The sequence below is a fragment of the Rhipicephalus microplus genome, chromosome 4, assembly GCF_043290135.1.
Source record: "Rhipicephalus microplus isolate Deutch F79 chromosome 4, USDA_Rmic, whole genome shotgun sequence".
In the NCBI taxonomy this organism is placed as follows: domain Eukaryota; kingdom Metazoa; phylum Arthropoda; class Arachnida; order Ixodida; family Ixodidae; genus Rhipicephalus; species Rhipicephalus microplus.
In genome coordinates, this window is record NC_134703.1 from 109,563,893 (window position 1) to 109,581,847 (window position 17,955).

The 17,955-nt window shown below is 44.5% G+C and overlaps 1 protein-coding gene across 1 annotated transcript in view; it reads right to left on the reverse strand.

The window, feature by feature from the left end:
- LOC119184081 (disintegrin and metalloproteinase domain-containing protein 10) overlaps positions 1 to 17,955 on the reverse strand; it is a 66,533-nt gene that overhangs the window by 12,623 nt on the left and 35,955 nt on the right. Inside the window, exons 2-5 of the mRNA XM_075893150.1 lie at positions 14,679 to 14,886; positions 9,051 to 9,172; positions 4,111 to 4,367; positions 994 to 1,392 (exon numbers count right to left, since the gene is read on the reverse strand). Coding sequence (XP_075749265.1) covers positions 994 to 1,392; positions 4,111 to 4,367; positions 9,051 to 9,172; positions 14,679 to 14,886 — 986 coding nt within the window. The remainder of the gene's footprint in view (positions 1 to 993; positions 1,393 to 4,110; positions 4,368 to 9,050; positions 9,173 to 14,678; positions 14,887 to 17,955) is intronic.

Below are 17,955 nucleotides of genomic sequence, written 5' to 3' on the forward strand. Positions count from 1 at the left end.
GTACACAAATGATGATATGTGAGGTTTAATGTCCCAAAACCACCATATGATTATGAGGGACGCTGTAGCGGAAGGCTCCGGAAATTTCGACCACGTGGGGTTCTTTAACGTGCACACAAATCTGAGCACACGCGCCCACAGCATTTTCGCCGCCACCGAAAATGCAGTCGCTGCAGTTGCGACTCCATCCCACGACCTGCGGGTCATCAGCCAAGTACCTTAGCCAATAGGCCACGGTGGAGGGGCGAAGTCACTTTATTGGTTCACGGAGTTCAAAGACGTGAAGCCGTGCAGTCAGGATCACCGAGGAGAACGGATAACGGATTCTAACTGCTTTTCGACAACCCCCGATCTCACCTGCATTTCATTGTGAGCACACGAGTGCTTTTACAATTAGTCTTTATTGAAATGTCTTCCTCAGCCTCTTCTGGTGGCAATCTAAAGGGCAAACTTGCGCATAACAGCAGTTTGACCACACCTTTGGAGCAACGTGCTTTAAAGGGAAACTTGACTGAAACAGTGATTCCGCTTGTAAAATTGTACTCTAAGACCTCTAAAGTCGCTACTTTCACTGTCACTGGTTTATTATTACAGAAGAGAATAAACGTTGATATATTTTGAAATTTCGTGCCGATATCGCTGCACGCTGTGTTGTGTAGTTCAAAGAGTATTTATTGTATTTTGGAAACAGTGGTTCGACAAAACTTCCTGAAACTTAGTATGCTTTGTCTATGAGTCACCAAAAGGTCAGCATGAGTTCAGTTTTACCCCTTAGAAATTACGTAGGACCTAGAAATGCTGTCAAAATCTATGACGTTGGAACATTTGGTGCGGGAACTTGAAGGGGGCGTCATCACCTGCATTTCCTTTTTGCGCGTTCTCTCGCTTACTAAGCGAGTCAAGCGTGATGGTTATAGTACTGTGGACAACTGTTTCACAAATTTGAGTGAAAACAAAAGTTCTTTTCTCTTAGGCATCGTCCCATTCACTCGCCTTGATCTTGTGCACGCTGAACCTGACGTCCTCGACACCGCTGAAGTCCGTGTGCCGGAAGATGTCAGAAGCTCTTGCCGTGAGACCGGCGATGAGGGTAGAAAGGCGCTCGCGCGTGCGCACAGCGTCGTTGTCGATCTTGGCGAACTGGCGGTACAGCAGGTGGTCAATGTGGACGTAGAGACCACACACGCGATACGTTCGCCGTGGCCGTCCGCCAGCTTTCGACTGGCGCCTCCGGTCCATGTAGCCTTTCCCCGCTTGCATGTCGTTGACGTCAACATCGTCGTAGACATCGCCATCGTAGTAAGAGCCCTCGGACTGTTCTTGGAGCTCTAGGGGGCGCCGGCCGATCCAGCGCTCTAGGTGGTCACCACTGTGGCGTTTCGCTTTCGAAGACTGCGAGTTTCAATCAATCAATCAATCAATCAATCAATCAATCGATCAATCAATCAATCAATCAATCAAGCAATCAATCAATCAATCAATCAATCAATCAATCAATCAATCAATCAATGAATCAATCAATTAAACCTAGTCAATCAATCAATCAAATCTAGCCAATTAATCAATCGGGAAGCTTGCCACCGCACAAGAAGAGGCGTACAATAAGATCATGAACACAAAAGATTCGTTCAGTGCGTTTAACCTTCTAAACGGTCTCGAGGTGCCAGAGACGCCGGATATTCCTTAAACTCAATATAAACAAAAACTAAAAAAATAAAAAGTTAGGAGCCCTTTCCTGATAGTAAAAATGAGGGGCAAGCGAATTTTTCCTCTCTGCCTGTCACATTGCGCAATGGCTCCCCGTAATTTTTTTCTTCCTCCTTAACGGGTGTAACGATGACGCTCATGCGTGAGCCACTGAAATAGAACAGTGAATTGTGACAACAAAGTGTGGTAACGTAGATCATATTTTCATATCAGAAACGGCTCATTGCCAGCAAACCTATGGTCAAGAGAGGGCCAGTTTTGTTAAGAGAGAGAGAGATAAATAGAGAGAAAAGGCAGGGAGGTTTTGTTAAAAAACCACGCATACAAATACGCATGCGACCAGTTCACCACTGAGGGCTCATATGTGTACGTTTCAGGGTACTTTAGCAACACTGCTTTTTTGTAGAAAAAGTTTCTTCTTTTGTTCGGTTATTACGGCTTTATGCTCTCCCATTGTAGAGTACCGAGTACTCTCAATCGTTACACAGTTTTTATAAACACATCTCCCTGAAGCACCGAAGGTCGCATCAAGTGTCACGAGGTCCACGAGACAGCTTTATTGTATGCAACGCTTATTATGCCCCGCGGCTATCACTTTTTGCAGCGATGGGAAGCACGTGCATAATATGATTAATTCGTGCAGGAGTTCATGCGGACGAGTTCCGTCTGCACAAAGTATACACCGGCATACACACTTGAATCGGCGTACAAGGGAAGCATATGGCACTGGCACCGCACTCAGAACCACTTTCATGGTTTTCTTCGGCAAAGTCGAGACTCTGAATTCTCTACTGTGGAAGAGCGCTACGCTGTCCCTATCGCAGCCTACCGCAGACAAATATTGAAGATCCGCAACAGAGTTTAGCTTGTGTATACAGTTTCCTGCAGCCTGAATGTGGAGACAAAGTTTTTTATTTCTTTTGTTTTTTGCGCAATTCTCCGTCCCAGTTAAGTACTAGTTCACTATACACTCCCAACTGTTTCCTTCTTGCTGTTATTCCTAGACCAAATTCTTTTCTCCAAACGACGGCTACCCTGACATCATGGTTAAATAGCTACGCTGTTCAAGAATTGCTGCAGATTACAAAGTGAATGCTGATAATCGAACGAACCAGTGGACATCGGTCCGCGAATCACGGCCTTCTTTTTTGTTCTGATTAACAACCTTTTATTTGTTCCGAAATACGCTTCGTCGGAGTTTTTACGGTGTTGTGGCCTTCTTTAGATGCGGAAGCATCTTATGCTCGTGGCAGTGTCCGTTAAGCGGCGTCCGCAATCATACTGCGCTTGCGAAAGTCGGCGCTATAGTTGCAGCCTCACCGCCACAGAGCAAGGGAAGGTTCGGAAAGCCGAACGTAAACGTAAGCGTCGGCAAGCAGTAATTAAAACGCTTTGACAACCACCGTCACGTAAGTCGCCTTAGAAAAACGGAGACTCGATGCGCACGCACCCCCCCCCCCTACGGTGCTTTCGCATCCCATCATGATTTCCTGTAGGGGAAGATGATGTGTAATTTTTTTTATCGTTAACATTTTCTTCTGTAACATGCTTCGATGGATGAGTGGTTAAATGAGGGTGTTTTCACCATATTGTGGTTTGTTATTTTGTTATCGTTCATCTCTTGTTCGGTGATATGGTTTGATTGATGGGTTACCACTTTTTCATGACCTTTCGTCATTCAGAGATGTTCCGTTTTGTTCAAATTTTGTTGGTGTTGCCACCTTTTCGCTTTTAATGCGTTGTCGCCTTCTGTTTGGTTCTGGCAGAAAGCCTTTAATTTTGTTGTGAACATTCGTTGAGTGTGGTATTTTACTTTTTTTGACTGAGCGCGCTATGTACGCTCAGTCAAAGCCGGGTAAGAGAGCCGCTCCTCTAGCCCGGCCATGGCTCAGTGGACAGTATTGGCCGCGGAGGCCTCCACTAGAGAGGCCAGCACTGCGATCGTTCTGACGTCACAGATAGGATGCGTGCACTCGGCTTACTTGCATCGTCCCCCAGGGGTGCACTTGGATCGTCACCCATGACTTCACCCGCTTTTAATAGGAATTTCGCGTTGAAAAATAGACACGAGAGGGTAACCGGGGGCACTGATTGGTAGTTTGCTTGCCCGTATTATCAGGTCTAACCGCTTCTTCAAGCACGGAGCTTCAAAACAAAAGGAAGCACGCACGGTGTCCGCAGCAAAAGCTCAGAAAATGCGGTGTTTCAGTAGACAACACAGCCAGGCATCTTATGAGTGACGTCATCACGTAAGTGGCGCCCCAGTATGTCTTCGAGGCCCATTAACATTTCTCCCCTGCGCTTCGAGTAGGAAGAGTGGTGACGTCAGCCTCGACGACAACGGTCGGACGTTTTATTAACCGTAGATGCTTCGGCCCTAATATACATATCAGTAATCCAAACCTTAAACTCGGTGTTACGTGCCCGTTCTGAGGCAAAGGCCAGCTGCTGCATCCATCGCGTGGTCTCGCCGTTGACGCCACACCACCCTTGCTGGGGGATGCCGGCGTCTTCGGCGGCGTACATCACCGAATGAAAAGGCATCCGGCGAGCGAAGAACTTGCGTGCCCCTTCGACGTAGAAGCGACCCCAGCGGGACTGAATGGAGCCTTCGAAGACACCTTTGTGGAGGCCGCCGTACACCAGACTGGAGGGATCGCCTGCAAGATGAAATAAGCGACCGAGCTTTGCTTGTAGCCATCAGGATTTGTATTAGTGTGCACTATTGTTCATACGAGGTGAGCGGGATCTTTAAGGCGAAAGTCTCAGACGCTTCACAAAACGCGAAGTTAAATTGGAGAAACTCTGTAGTGGTGCGAATCAGCATACAAGAAATGAAAGCAAATAAATAAATAAATAAATAAATAAATAAATAAATAAATAAATAAATAAATAAATAAATAAATAAATAGTAAGGAAAGGCGCACATAGAAAAAAGTCTGTCGAAGACGCAGGCTCCCTTAAATGGCAGTACTGGATTCACAAGACATTCCACAAGAAACTCTTTACACACACACTCATATATATTTTTACGCAAAAAACATTGTACATTGGACATGTGTACAATAAAAAGCAGGAATATACTGGCATTCACGCTCGAATGAAATAGACCTTATCGTAACTATATATTCAGGTCCCGTAAAGCATTTTATTTGACGTAAACATAACAAGCATGATACCTGGTATGAAGTAGTGTCGCTAAAACTAGACGCTAACACACAGAACAAAGCAAAAAATTGACGACACGTAGCCCCTACGTTGTAGTTTTCTTTCATTGTGTCTCTTGTGTTGATGCTATAATTACCTCACATTTAATTCAAAGAAAAAAAAGCGTGTAAAGTGAGTCCTTTCGGGTATTCCTGACGTGCCACGTATACGAATATCATAAAATAGGCACGTTGAGTTTGTTGAGGGTTGTCCGCCACCGTGATGTTAAGTTGCTTGGCTGCTGACCCGAAGGTCACGGGCTTGATTCAGGCCGTGGGGGACGAATCTCGACGGGGGCAAAAGGGTACAGAGCCGGATATGGTCAAAATTTACTCAGACCTGCAACTACCGAGCCTTTTACTGAAATTGTGGTTTTGGGTCGTGAAAAACTGGCCCCGTTTCTGCAAATGTCATCTGCAAATGTCGTCGAAAGACGATAGTCTTGCGTCTGGAGAGATGGAACAAAACGTTTATTTGATGTTCTGCGCAAGAAAATCGGTGACTGGTATTCTGGAGGCGCTTTGTTTAGAGTGCCTCGAGCGTGAAGTGGGGGCGAACGAGTACATCAGGTCACGTCGCACGTGATACATGAGCGCTATCTGGCACTTAACCTTGTAAAACGAAACGCACGGCTTTGAGACGGGCGTGCGCGCCTGTCTCAGAGGTGATAAGGAGAAGAACACAAGGTGACGGGCAGGTGCCACCACCATGTCGTCTTAGCAAAGCGTTGGAAACACTTCCCTTTTCGTGCAAGCGTTGCATGGTCAGCGCCGCGTGATAAACGCTATGGTCCTTAGAATAACTTATGTCTGCCTTTTCTAGTAAGAGACGCACATTCAGAATATATACGTGTTGTAATGATGCCCCAGACATGCTCAATAATTGCTTTTTAATTGACAATCGCACAAGTATAAACGCTGAATCTTGAGCAACATTGGTGGGCGCTCTGGATGGGGTCGTCCGTTTGGGGTGTCCGCTGGTGTCGGTCAAAGTGCGGTACCGTTAAACGTGGACAAACAGACAAAAGGACAGACAGGCAGACCAAAAGTTTTGCGTAGAAGGTCCCCAAGAAAGACTATCGTCTTTAAACAGCAGGTATTATTAGATGCCATGCAGCTGTTTCACTCACGTGGGTAACGCCGTACGTACGTGCATCCGTATGAACGTGCCGCAACGCGTTCCTCTTGCCGCAGGTGTTGGAGCGGTGCCAAGTAGGTCACACCGCAGTTGCACGTTGACGTCATGCTGCCATCGCATGTACGCGCTGACGTCACTCTCTTCCTCACCCGCTGCACGCTCGCCGCAGCGCCCGCAGCGCCCGCAGCTGCCGGCTCCTCCTTGTGGACTTGCTCGCTAGAGTCCGTGCTGAACGGTTGTGCCACCTGTGATCTCCGACGCCAGCGTAGCTCTCGTTGATCGTCCTGCCGTCTACAGTCTCCCAGCGTCATGTATCTCTCGCCGAGTGGTGCCGCGTCCTCAGACTCCTTCGACCATGTCCCCATCTCTCTTATCTCTTCACTCCTCTTTCTTCGCTCGTATGCATAGAATGTTCTGTCTTTCATAGCTTTGTTTTTCTACTGGTCTTTTTATCTCCCTATCCCACCCCCTACAAGGCACTGCGCAGTGCCGCCCATGAGGCAGACAGAAATTAGGTTACTTTTCATCTTCCTTCAAGAATCGCTCACTCACTCCTCGTGCTCGCAACACACTTACCACTCGCTTCCCCTCTCCACCACCCGCAACACTCGCCAGCACGTCGTGTGGAAACACTCTTTGGGCTCGTTTATATGCAATCAAACTTACACGAAACCTAAATCGCTTCCGGTGTCTTTCCGTTTCAATGAAACGTTTACTCGAGTAAACGCTACACCGAGTTTCGCTTCAAACTGTTCTTCCAGCACCCGCGTCGACGCCCGTTTCAACCATGTCAACGCCGTGCGCACATCTGCTGCTTTATATTCCATCAGGGTTCCCATCAGTGTGATGTTCATAATCTTACTATCCGGTGTAGCCCCACGAACATTAGCAGTAGGTATAATTATTGCAAAATAGAGTGGATGACCCTCTGTAAAAATTAACATTAGAATTAGTACTAATAACATCCTCGTACTTTCTTTGCTGCGTTGCCTGTTAGTTCTCATTATCATTGTGTATAAAAAATACGAGCTGTTGAATTTACACTCTTTCCTTCATACACAGTCAAGGTCCTGTTAAGGCAGGCTTGCCGCCTTCAGGCAGGGGCACAGGCATAACTATTTATTGGAGAGTGTGCAATCTCCCTCATTTTTTTGGTGGGGGCGGGGGCTCCTTGAAATGATCATTTTAGCTATGTAGGCCACAGTGAAAGCGAATTTCACAGTGGATGCTGCACGGACCCGGTTGTCACAAAACGAGCGCTCAAAAACGGGCGCGCCGCCAAATTCTCGCGACGAAACGCCGGAGTGACGCCGCGAGGTCAACGATAAAAAAAAGAAAACAAGCATCCAAAGACTCCCCGGGCACGCGTCCCTCTCCCCTCGGTTTGCCGACGAACCTCCTCACCCAACATTGGCGGCCAAGCAAGCCCTGGAAATTTCTCGATGGAAAGGGGCGTGGTGATGCCGGGTTGCGTCATCCGTCGCGGACGGCCCTCGTACTGTCTCGCGCTTTCCCCCAGCCTTCGCTGCGTATCGCGCCGACGAAATGATGAGAACTTTCTGGAATCTCGCGCGGAAGGTATTTAATCGAGCCGCTGAGATGAGAGATCAGCAGAAGAAGGAAGTAAACGCCAGAGTGCGTAGGGTATCCCGCCGCGTCTGTCGGTGAAGGTTTTCTCCTTAGTGACAAAGCAGGAGAAGAAGAAAGTATGCGCCAGAGTGCGTAGAGTGTACCGCCTTGTGGGCGAAGCCTTTTGTCTTCCGTGACAAAGGAGGAGAAGAAGGAAGTGGAGAAGAAGAGGATTTCCACCTGAGGGGTGAAGACCCGAGCTACAGGCAAGAGTGGTTGTCTACCGCTATCGAGCGAAGATGCGTGGCAACTGCTGCATGTGGGAAGCCGACGTGTTTCCGGCGAAGAAGTTTGGAGCCTGGAGAGCGGCCAATTGAAGACGCGAGGTTTCCTGGAAGAGAAACTTCTGGGGCAGCGGAACGACAACAAAGCTTGACTTTGAGTGAGTGATTCTCGGAAGAGTATCATTCAGACTTTTTTTCCAAGAACTTTGGACTGAATACGTTTTCTAACTCTTTAATCTTTAGGTGTCTTGGTTGTTCGATGCATGCGACTGCAATGTAGTGTGTATTGTTGTCTGTGTCCGTTGTTTCGAGTGTGGAGGATTGTACTGTGTAGGACGTTGTTTGATTGGTGACATATTGTATTCGACTATTGTGGAGTGTGCATACTTGTGTATTGTTTTGATCTGCCATTATTGAGAATATAATTTTGTTTTGTTTATGGACTCTCGGCTCTGACTTGTTCTTTGGGCCACAGCCGGCGTCCGCTGGCGCACCAAAAAGGACCACTTCTAAATTGTCCACACTTTTGTGGTGTGGTCCGGGGGGCCGATACTTCGGCCCTTGGAATTAGCCCGGCGATCGCCTCCCGAATTAACGGGACTTGTGACACCGGTGTGGGTCTCTCCCCCATGGCTTTGCCACTGCCTTCAGGTAGCATGCGAGGGATTATTGGTCAGTGGCAAGCTCGTAATAAGATCACATGCTACGTGTCGCCAAAAGGCAAAAAAGTGCTTCATACTCGCCGTAATCCATATACTGAAGGCAGTGGCTGACTGACGCTCCCACGTTTAGACGTGCTTCGGTGGACGGAGGGATGAGAGCTTTAGAGGTTTTATTCGAAGGTCGCTGGTTCGGTCCCTGCTGGGGGCAAGTTATCTTTTTGTCCGTGTTTCTAGCTTCAGATTCACTAAAATTACATTCAATAATACCCCCAACACTTTCCTTGGCATGCACGACTGTCCTCTAATTCTCAATAATGTTGTGCCTAAAAAAAACCCTTAAGTTTACGCTTATTACCTCTACAGAGAGTCAAATACGCGGCACGTTCGGACTACCCAAAATGAAGAAAGTGACGTCTTTTAGAAGGTGTTAAAGATATGTCAGCTACATCAATTGTCAGTAATGTAAACAGACGAAATATTTTACCGACGACTTCGCCGCTGTAGATGTGACCAATGTCTGGCTTCACCCTGCCGAACGTCGCAGTTTCAACGACGAGGTCCTTGTCAAATACGGCCGTGTCTGGTCTCAACTTCAGGTGGAATAACCTGCAAAGATAGGCTGTTTGATCAAAGACCGATAATGTTACAGAATGAACCTTAATCAACGCGCAGTATGATCACAGCGAGCAGTGATATAATAAAGAACACATTTATAAAAATGTGTATTTGGCTTTCGAAAACAAGAAGTTTCTTCGACTTCTTTGTGCATTATCAGGGTTGGTATTAAGTTTATTTGTCTCGCCCAAATGAAAGGCGCTCAATTTAGAAAAAAATAAGTAAAACGATTGGTACAACTGAGTACCCCACCATGGCGCATCTATACGTGGAGCTGTCGCGGTCACAACTGTCGGAGATATCTCCGTAAAAGCTAGCGACATGCATTGCATGTCCAAGTGAGTTGCGTGGTACATTAGTTGCCGAACCCTAATTATTTCTCAATAAACGCAGATGTTGTTCACCTACAAAATTGATAACAATGATCTGAGTGGTGACTCTGTTTTATGTGGAACTATGGAATGAAACTGCCCATTCCGCTTATATATTGCCTTGATCGCTATTATACGCTGTTGACTTGATTACTTGTTCAACCGAGTAAAAACTTTATTAAGGGTGCGTCTGCTGAACAGATACAATCATAATAGACAGTTAATACGCAACTTCTGAGCTCTATCTTCAGTGCAAATCATTAAGTATGTGGCCTGCTGTACTTGTAGCCAGGGTCAGGCACCACTCTTAGCGCATACTGAAAATCAACACGAAGACTGCTAACCGGATGTCCTCTAGGTAATAACTACCATTTGTTTTTGCACTTCTACAACCTAAATACAGTGGTATCATAACTATCGTTATAATTACAATGGCACCATATTCCTGTAGCATTTGACTGTCAAGACAGACGTAATTAGAGGCAACAAACAATAAAGGACGTTGCGTTCCTGATTGCTCAGCCGCCTCAGGAGACGCACACCGAGTCTGATGGTAATGAGTAACGATATGCAGTAAAAATCAAGGAAGTTCAAAAAGAGTTCGTTTGAGTGGAAATTACGTCAAGAAAGTGAAGACAGGTCTCCGCCATATTTTAAAAGGCATGATAAAACCTTAAAGTGACCACGAAAAAAAAAAGAACGATTGTAATAAATTCACGTGCTACGTGACGCTAAACAGGCAGAGAAAAGCGTTCCACACTCGCTATCATAGCTACAATCCGTAAGCAAACGCTGGTCTGCTATCATCAGAATAATTTTGAGAATGTACTACTGTGGTACATGTGTTTTAGGGGCGAAGCTCTTTATAGCGGCACCCATTCGTCCCGCGTCCCGTCGTAGTATGTAACCAGTCTTACGCTTTGACCTGCAAGGTGGTGCCAAGTATAACATTTTGACCTCCAAGGGGGTGCCGGTGAGAGATTTCTTGTGTGCGTTGTTTAACAATAAAAAAAATAGTGCTCAACGTACATGCCAATGGCTGCTAATGGGGATTGAAAGACAGGAGCATTCGGCTTTTAGTCAACGCGCACGCTGCGATCCCTATTAGCAGCCATTGGCATGTACATTGAGCACTATCGGACAAGAAAGGGTTGCTACATTATACTCGCTGAGTGTAACCTCCTTAGTCTTAGAAAGGTTTAGCGAGCGTTGAGCCGCAGGGCCATGAATACAATGAACTAGTATATACCATGAATGAATTCGAGGTGGTTAAAGGGGGGAAGCAGATACGAAGCGCAAGCCGTAAGAAATTAAAAGCTGAATCCTCCTGTCTCTCATTTCACATTAGCAGCCACTGGCATGTACATTGAGCACTATCTGACAGGAAAGGGTTGCTACGTTATACTCGCTGGGCGTAACCTCCTTGGTTTTAGAAAGGTTTAGCGAGCATTGGGCGGCAGTGCCATGAATACAGTGAACTAGTATATACCATGAACTCAAGGTGGTTGAAGGTGGGAAGTAGAACCGAAGCGCAAGCCGTAAGAAAGTGTGCGTGTGCCACCTCTCGCTTAGTACTTGGAATGTCCACTGAATGGCGGTGCTTCTATATGGGGAATATATGATAAAAAGATGCGAGATGGTGGGACTTGGAGTGTTGAATAGATGGACAAACGGACACACAGACAGATGCATGGATGGACGCATGAACGGACGCAGGGGCGGATGCATGAACGAACGCAGGGACGGGCGCACGAACAGACGCATGGACGGTCACACAGACGGACGCATGGACGGACAAATGCTTCGCCCCACTCTCCATCATTCACTCCGTGGATATATGCTGCAATTTTTTGTGCATTTACCTTGATTTCACTGTAAGTAGAGAACTGTTGGTAATAATGTTGTCGTTTTAGAGGTTGCCATATATTGAGCTTTCACTCTGACGTAAATTGTTATTTGACCTACTCTATATGTAATCTTCTTTCCTTGGTCCCCTGAAGAAATCGAAAGCCTTGGCAAACTTATTCGAGGTCGTGTTACTAATACCCGTCCTGATAAAACACTTTCGGCGGAAGCGATACTAATAAAGCACTTTCACTGAATAGGCTAGCATCTACATTAGCAGAAGAGGAGAGCCATATCTCTAATCAGGGATCACTTTTAAAAGCTGTGTTTTTAAGAAAAGCTTCAGGCAAATGCCAATTAAACACTGCTTCCGAGAAGCTGTGAAAGATTCCACTCGAGCAATTTTCGCCTAAACCTCTTTTGCGTATAGCCATAAAAAATCTCTGCCTCCGCCACTATAGCGGGGGTTTGTGATTAGATTTGCGGTATTTCAGCAGTGACGTGAATCATGGGTAAGTCAAAAAAGTTCTACCCCCCCCTCCCTGCGCTTAGCCTGGGGTAAGGTGACAACATTTGCAAGTTACTTACGTGAAATGTAACTGAATGGCTTGACAGTTAGGTCTAGCGCGTTCAGATTTTTCAGTGCCTCTTTTTCTTATAGCATGTACCGGTGTTAAAAAGCCTTAATTAAGCTGGGTGGGATTACTGAAATTACTACTACCACTTGATCGGTTTCAGAGAAGACCGAATAGCACAATGCAAGTACATGAGTTAAAAACAAAAACCCATGTTTGTGTATGACAGGTGGTATTTTTTACATAAATGGCAAGAAAAACAATATGGCCGCCATGACCATGTGTGTGTCCCTCCTGGTGTTTTTTTTTCAACTTACGCCACTGCATTTGAGTCCCCTAGGGATGTCATCCATGCAGCCACAAAGTTGTTAATTTCATAACACGCCCATACCGTGTGAAGTCATGCGAAAATGGCTTTTATATTCAATAATTGAATGGGAGAATAGCATCAGCCTTTTGTCTGTTCCACTGTTGTTAATATTCAGTCCTGCCAATTTGCTCAAATATGCACGCTTCATATTCGTTAGGTAATCTTACAAGTGAGTCCACCATTCGTACTCGTAGGGGATACGTTGCGACGCAACAGCAACCACAAACAAAAGAACAATCGCAAATCATCGGGACATGCTTTTATATACTTCGACATTCTGTTTTTTAGATAATATTTGAGTAACCTCTGACGCTATATGGCTGATCAGTTGAGGTTTGTGCCTGAAACACCTTTAGATGTCATTAGTCGCTGTTGTTAATTGCCATAGACATGTAATTTTTCTCGGCCAAACAGTGCGATTGGTGCACACGCAGATGTAATATAAATATGAGCTGCAGCACTGATATTATAGGCCTGTCTCACTCACTTCGGTATGTTGTAAAATATTTGAACATATAGTGGCAAAAAATATTCGGCAATATTTAGAACAAAATGAACTAGTATGTCTCTTTCAGCATAATTTCGCGGTGGCCTTTCAACAGTCACACAACTCGTTGAAACTATACATGACTTGTGTATAGCTGTAGATGCCTGTATGCAAACCGATATTGTATGTATCGATTTTTCAAAGGACTTTGACAGAGTTTCACACCGTAAGCTGCTATTCAAGCTTCGCAATGTCGGTATTAGTAAGAATGTTCTCAGTTGGATCAGAGCTTATCTAAGCAATCGACAACAAGCAGTTAGAGTGGGAGATGCTATGTCGGGAAATCGGGAGGTGTATTCGGGAGTGCCTCAAGGATCTGTATTTGGGCCCCTACTCTTTCTTTTATACATAGATGATATATCATCAGTTGTCCAACCACTAGTAAAAATTAAGCTATTCGCAGATGACTGCCTAATCTATTGTCTGGTATCCTGCAGAGAAGATCAAGTGAATATCAATCGGTGCTTTTAAACCCCAAATTTATGGTGTGCTAAAGAGGTATGAAAATTAACATAAAAAATCCACTTACACACACATTACAAAAAAAGGAAATGCTTTCGTTTGCATATAACATTGATGATAATATGCTAGTGAAAGTCTGTAATTTTAAATACTTGGGTGTAACTATAACAGATAAGTTGAGCTGGTGTCCTCATGTCGATAACATCTGTCAATCAGCATGTCAAAAATTGTGCTTCCTACGAAGGAAGTTAGGCCGAGCCACAAAAGATGTCAAGCTGCTTGCCTACAAAGCGTATGTGCGTCCGAGATTAGAATACGCTAGCGCTGTGTGGAGCCCACACCAAAAGGTCTTAAAAATGAATTAGAACGCATTCAGAGAATGTTAGCTCGCTTTGTCTGCTCCAAATATCGAAGAAGGGATTCTGTTACTGAAATGTTAAAAGATTGTAAATTAGAATCGCTAGAATTAAGAAGGCGGAAACAAAAGTTGAAACTTATTTTTCAGAGCCTGCATGCCGGGGTGAAAATAAACAGAGATGATTATTTGAAGCATTCTTACAAAAGGTTTCCAAGAACAAAATGCACGACATTCATACAACCAATACATGCTCGAACAGATATCTTCCGATTTTCCTTATTTCCCGATGATATTATTATGTCGAATGAATTACCGAACGATATGGTGCAAAGAATAACTTTGAGTGATTTTGAGGTTGCTCTTGATAGGCATTTTGTTGAGAATGCATAGTTATCAGTGTTCATGTATGTGTTTCCTTAGAAATGTTTCATTGGTCATAGAGATCATGTTGTAAATATATTGAGTGAAAAAGCATGTAACTGTGTTTCTCATATAATTATGCTTTATGTTACAGAGATCATCTTACGATTTTTCAAATATTTAATTTTGTGCAACTCACTTCTTCACCCTCCCTGTAATGACCCTCAAGTGAGGGTTAACAGTACGACAAATAAATAAATAAATAAATAAATAAATAAATAAATAAATAATGCAACAGTTCAATCTTAAAGCGCTTGCTTTATAACCGCCATGCCATTTCAGGTAAAAAAAATCAAATTTAGGCAAGTATTATGATTTCCTTGCTTGCTTGACATATATATATTTTGTTAGAGAAGCTATACAAACTACCACCATATTTCTATGTCCGAAGAAACACAGGCAATGAATGAGTAAAAGCAAGTTGCTCATAGTTTCGCAGCCTTAGAGTACGCACAGTAGGCGCAAACAATCCGCCCAGTTACGCAACTGCTTGAACTGACAGAAATGGACTACTATGTATACTCCAGTTTCTTGCAGTGAAAGACTTGCCTATTGAAGCCCTGGAAGCGGACGTAGACGTGGTGGTTCTGCTGTTGCAGCTGTGGCTGGATGCCGCCAAGTGATCGCCGCACGCGTACGTGGCCTCGGTGCACCGTTCGTGGCTCGTACGACAGGGGCTCGAAGTGGCGCACGAAACGGTTTAGACGGCGGGCTGCGCGCATGCGGGATTCGGTGAGCAAAAGAACCAAGTCATGTTCTGCGGTACACCATGACAAAGCAACATGTGAGCTATGAATGCAGTGCGCTACTATTGTACGTTATTAAGAGAGACATTCAAGCTACACATGGAGGCGTGAGCAATGCTTGCAATTCGCAACTTACACGACCTATTGGTGGCGTGACTATACATCCAACATGGCGGTCGTTGAGATGATCGCCCCGAAAGAGATGATAGCGAAGAGTAGACTTTTGGCGAAGACTGGAATTATTCGCGCTCCGGTGGCCCTTGGATGTATGTTTTTGAGAAAGTAGGGGAGCAGCATTATACTATAATAAATAAATAAATGCCTAGTAGCATAATGAGAAGATAAATACGCGCCAAATTGTAAATAAGGCCCACACACACGCACTTCACAATGCTGGATGCACGTAATTGCACGCAACTCTGCACAAATTGCTGCAGAAGTGAAGGTCATGGAAGCACTTCTTAGACGCCTCAGATGTGTACTGATGCGTACTGATGTGTACTGATGTGTACTGATGTGTACTGATGTGTACTGATGTGTACTGATGTGTACTGATGTACACGGCTCACTGAAACTTGGAGTACTACATCTCTAAACACACGACAACGAGGGAACTACGCAAAAGTTTACAGCCTATAGACAGAAAAAACGTACTACATCTTTAAACACACGACAACGAGGGACCTACGCAAAATTTTACAGCCTATAGACAGAAAAAACGCGCCCAGTGACCTTGGCATATCGAATGAAGTGACCTGGCAATCGAAAAAGACCGTCAGCAAAACAACTACGAAAATTAATAAACATAGAGATGACTATGTCATACACGTACCACCGCTAGCAGTCTGCGAGAAGCTGCAGAACATTAGTAGAAGCACTGAAAGATGCCAGCACGTCATCTTGCAGATTGTAGGACTGGCAGAAAGCACGGAACACGGGAGCTTCTGGCAATGACCTTGCGCGTGCACGCGTTCGCACGAGTCACGCTGATGCTGATGCTGATGACGTCTGATGGATGGCGCTTACCCACAGAGGGGGATGGGCCAAGAACCGGGTGGCAGGATACTTAAATGAAACTAAAATGAAAATGAAGCCAATCTGAAAAAGTAGTTTAAAAATAATACTACCAAAAAAGAAAAATGTTTGCTGAGCAAGCGGTGAAACCATCTCTTGTTTTTGATAGACATAACTACGAATTATAAACTAAAGATCTGAAAAGGTATGGGTTCACTAGCACGGTAATCTTTTAGTTGCGTTGATGTAATCAAACACAGTGGAGCATACATCCCTGTGGCAGTAACCAAATGAAGTTCCGCAAGGTGATAAATTTACTGGTAGATTTACTTGTATTATTAGCTTTTGTAATGGGGCTACTAAATATCTTTTTCTCTGATAAGAATAAAGGTGACAGAATAAAAAGAAATGCTCAATTGTTTCAATTTCGTTGCACCAAATGCATAGCGGTGACGCCTTGATCCGAGCTTTGTTAAGGTAATAATTTAGTTGTGGAACTGCACAGCGCAATCTGGTGTAACTGACCTCTAACTGACGAGATACACACCACTGTTTATTCCAGCAATAGCTCAAATGCTCGAAATCTTTGAATTTATTCAAATTACCTTTTCCCCATTGCAGGCAAGCATTTCGGAATCTTAGCGCTGTCACGTAAGCCGTATCTGGCAAAACAGGGATGGTGGGCCCACCCAGGGATACTGCTGCTAAAGAGTCCGCCATTTCGTTTAAATATAATCCGCGGTGGCCTGGTACCCATAGCAAATGCAGTTTTTTTACGTTTTTCAGTACTAATTGCCGAAACGTATTCATCAGCTCTGCATTTACTGCGGCAGAAATTGCATTACAAACTGATAACGAATCTGTAATGATAACTGCTAATGATTCGCTTGAGGGCGATTTGCGTAGGGCAAGAACAATGGCCAATAATTCTGCAATGAATACAGGGGTATAATCTGGGAGTCGAATCGAAAAGGACCAGTCCAAAGAAGGAGAGAAAATGCCAACCCCAGCCTTTTCTTTTGACACAGATGCATAAGTCGCAATGATATTGCTTATCTCTAGGTGAGCTAGATAATCTGTTAACTGGTCATTTAAATACCTATATGCCAATTGTTTCGCGTTATGAGGAAATATATAATTTAATTGTATGCTAAGAATTGACTTTAGGTTGTGTATTGGACCAATATGTCTAAGTTTTACATTCAGTTGCTTTAGTAGCGCTAGTGTAAATACTATTTGCGGGGCGTGTAGTCGTGACCAATGGGTTTCGAAAAATAAAGCCGGTTCTTGAATGAAAGCGTAAAATGAGAGTCTTTGGTGTGAACTGTATATTTTTAAGAATGCTTGCACAGTAAGGATTTTAAACCTATTTAGCAGGGAAGGTAGGCGAGCTTCCATATACGACACGTTATTTGCAACAAACTTTGGTAGACCCAGACACAAACACCACGCTTCTCTTTCCAGCAGTATTACGGGTCGCATTTTATAAGCTGCGCTGCCAGAAAATAATACACATCCGAATTCCATGATTTGCTGCACATAAGGTTTATATATCATTATTAGCACATCTCTTCTTAAACCCGCTTTACGGTTTGCGAGCTTCCGTAGCCACCCCATGGCCCGTGTTGCCTTGGAGTACACATCATCAATGTGACTTCTCCAATTTAATGTGTCATTATATAAGATGCCCAAATATTTAAGGGAATTCGCCTGCGGAATGAGCTCATTACTGCACATTAACGAGATGTTGATAGGCTGCAGAAAAGAAAATGCAAGAAGCACACTTTTCTTTACGGTCAGGGTCATATGAATATTTTTAAGACCTCTGTCTATCATACTGAGATAATTTTGTAGACTCTGGTATAGGAATTGAAGGTTGGTATTACTTGCAAAAAAAGCAATATCGTCCGCGTACACATATAACTCAATATCCTTAGTTGATGGAATGGAGCTTAAGAAAATGTTAAATAAAACTGGCGACAGGACAGCCCCCTGCGGTACGCCACGTGTCTGCTTATGTCTATTCGACGAGTACCCATCTTTATAGCAGTAATATTCTCTCCCTC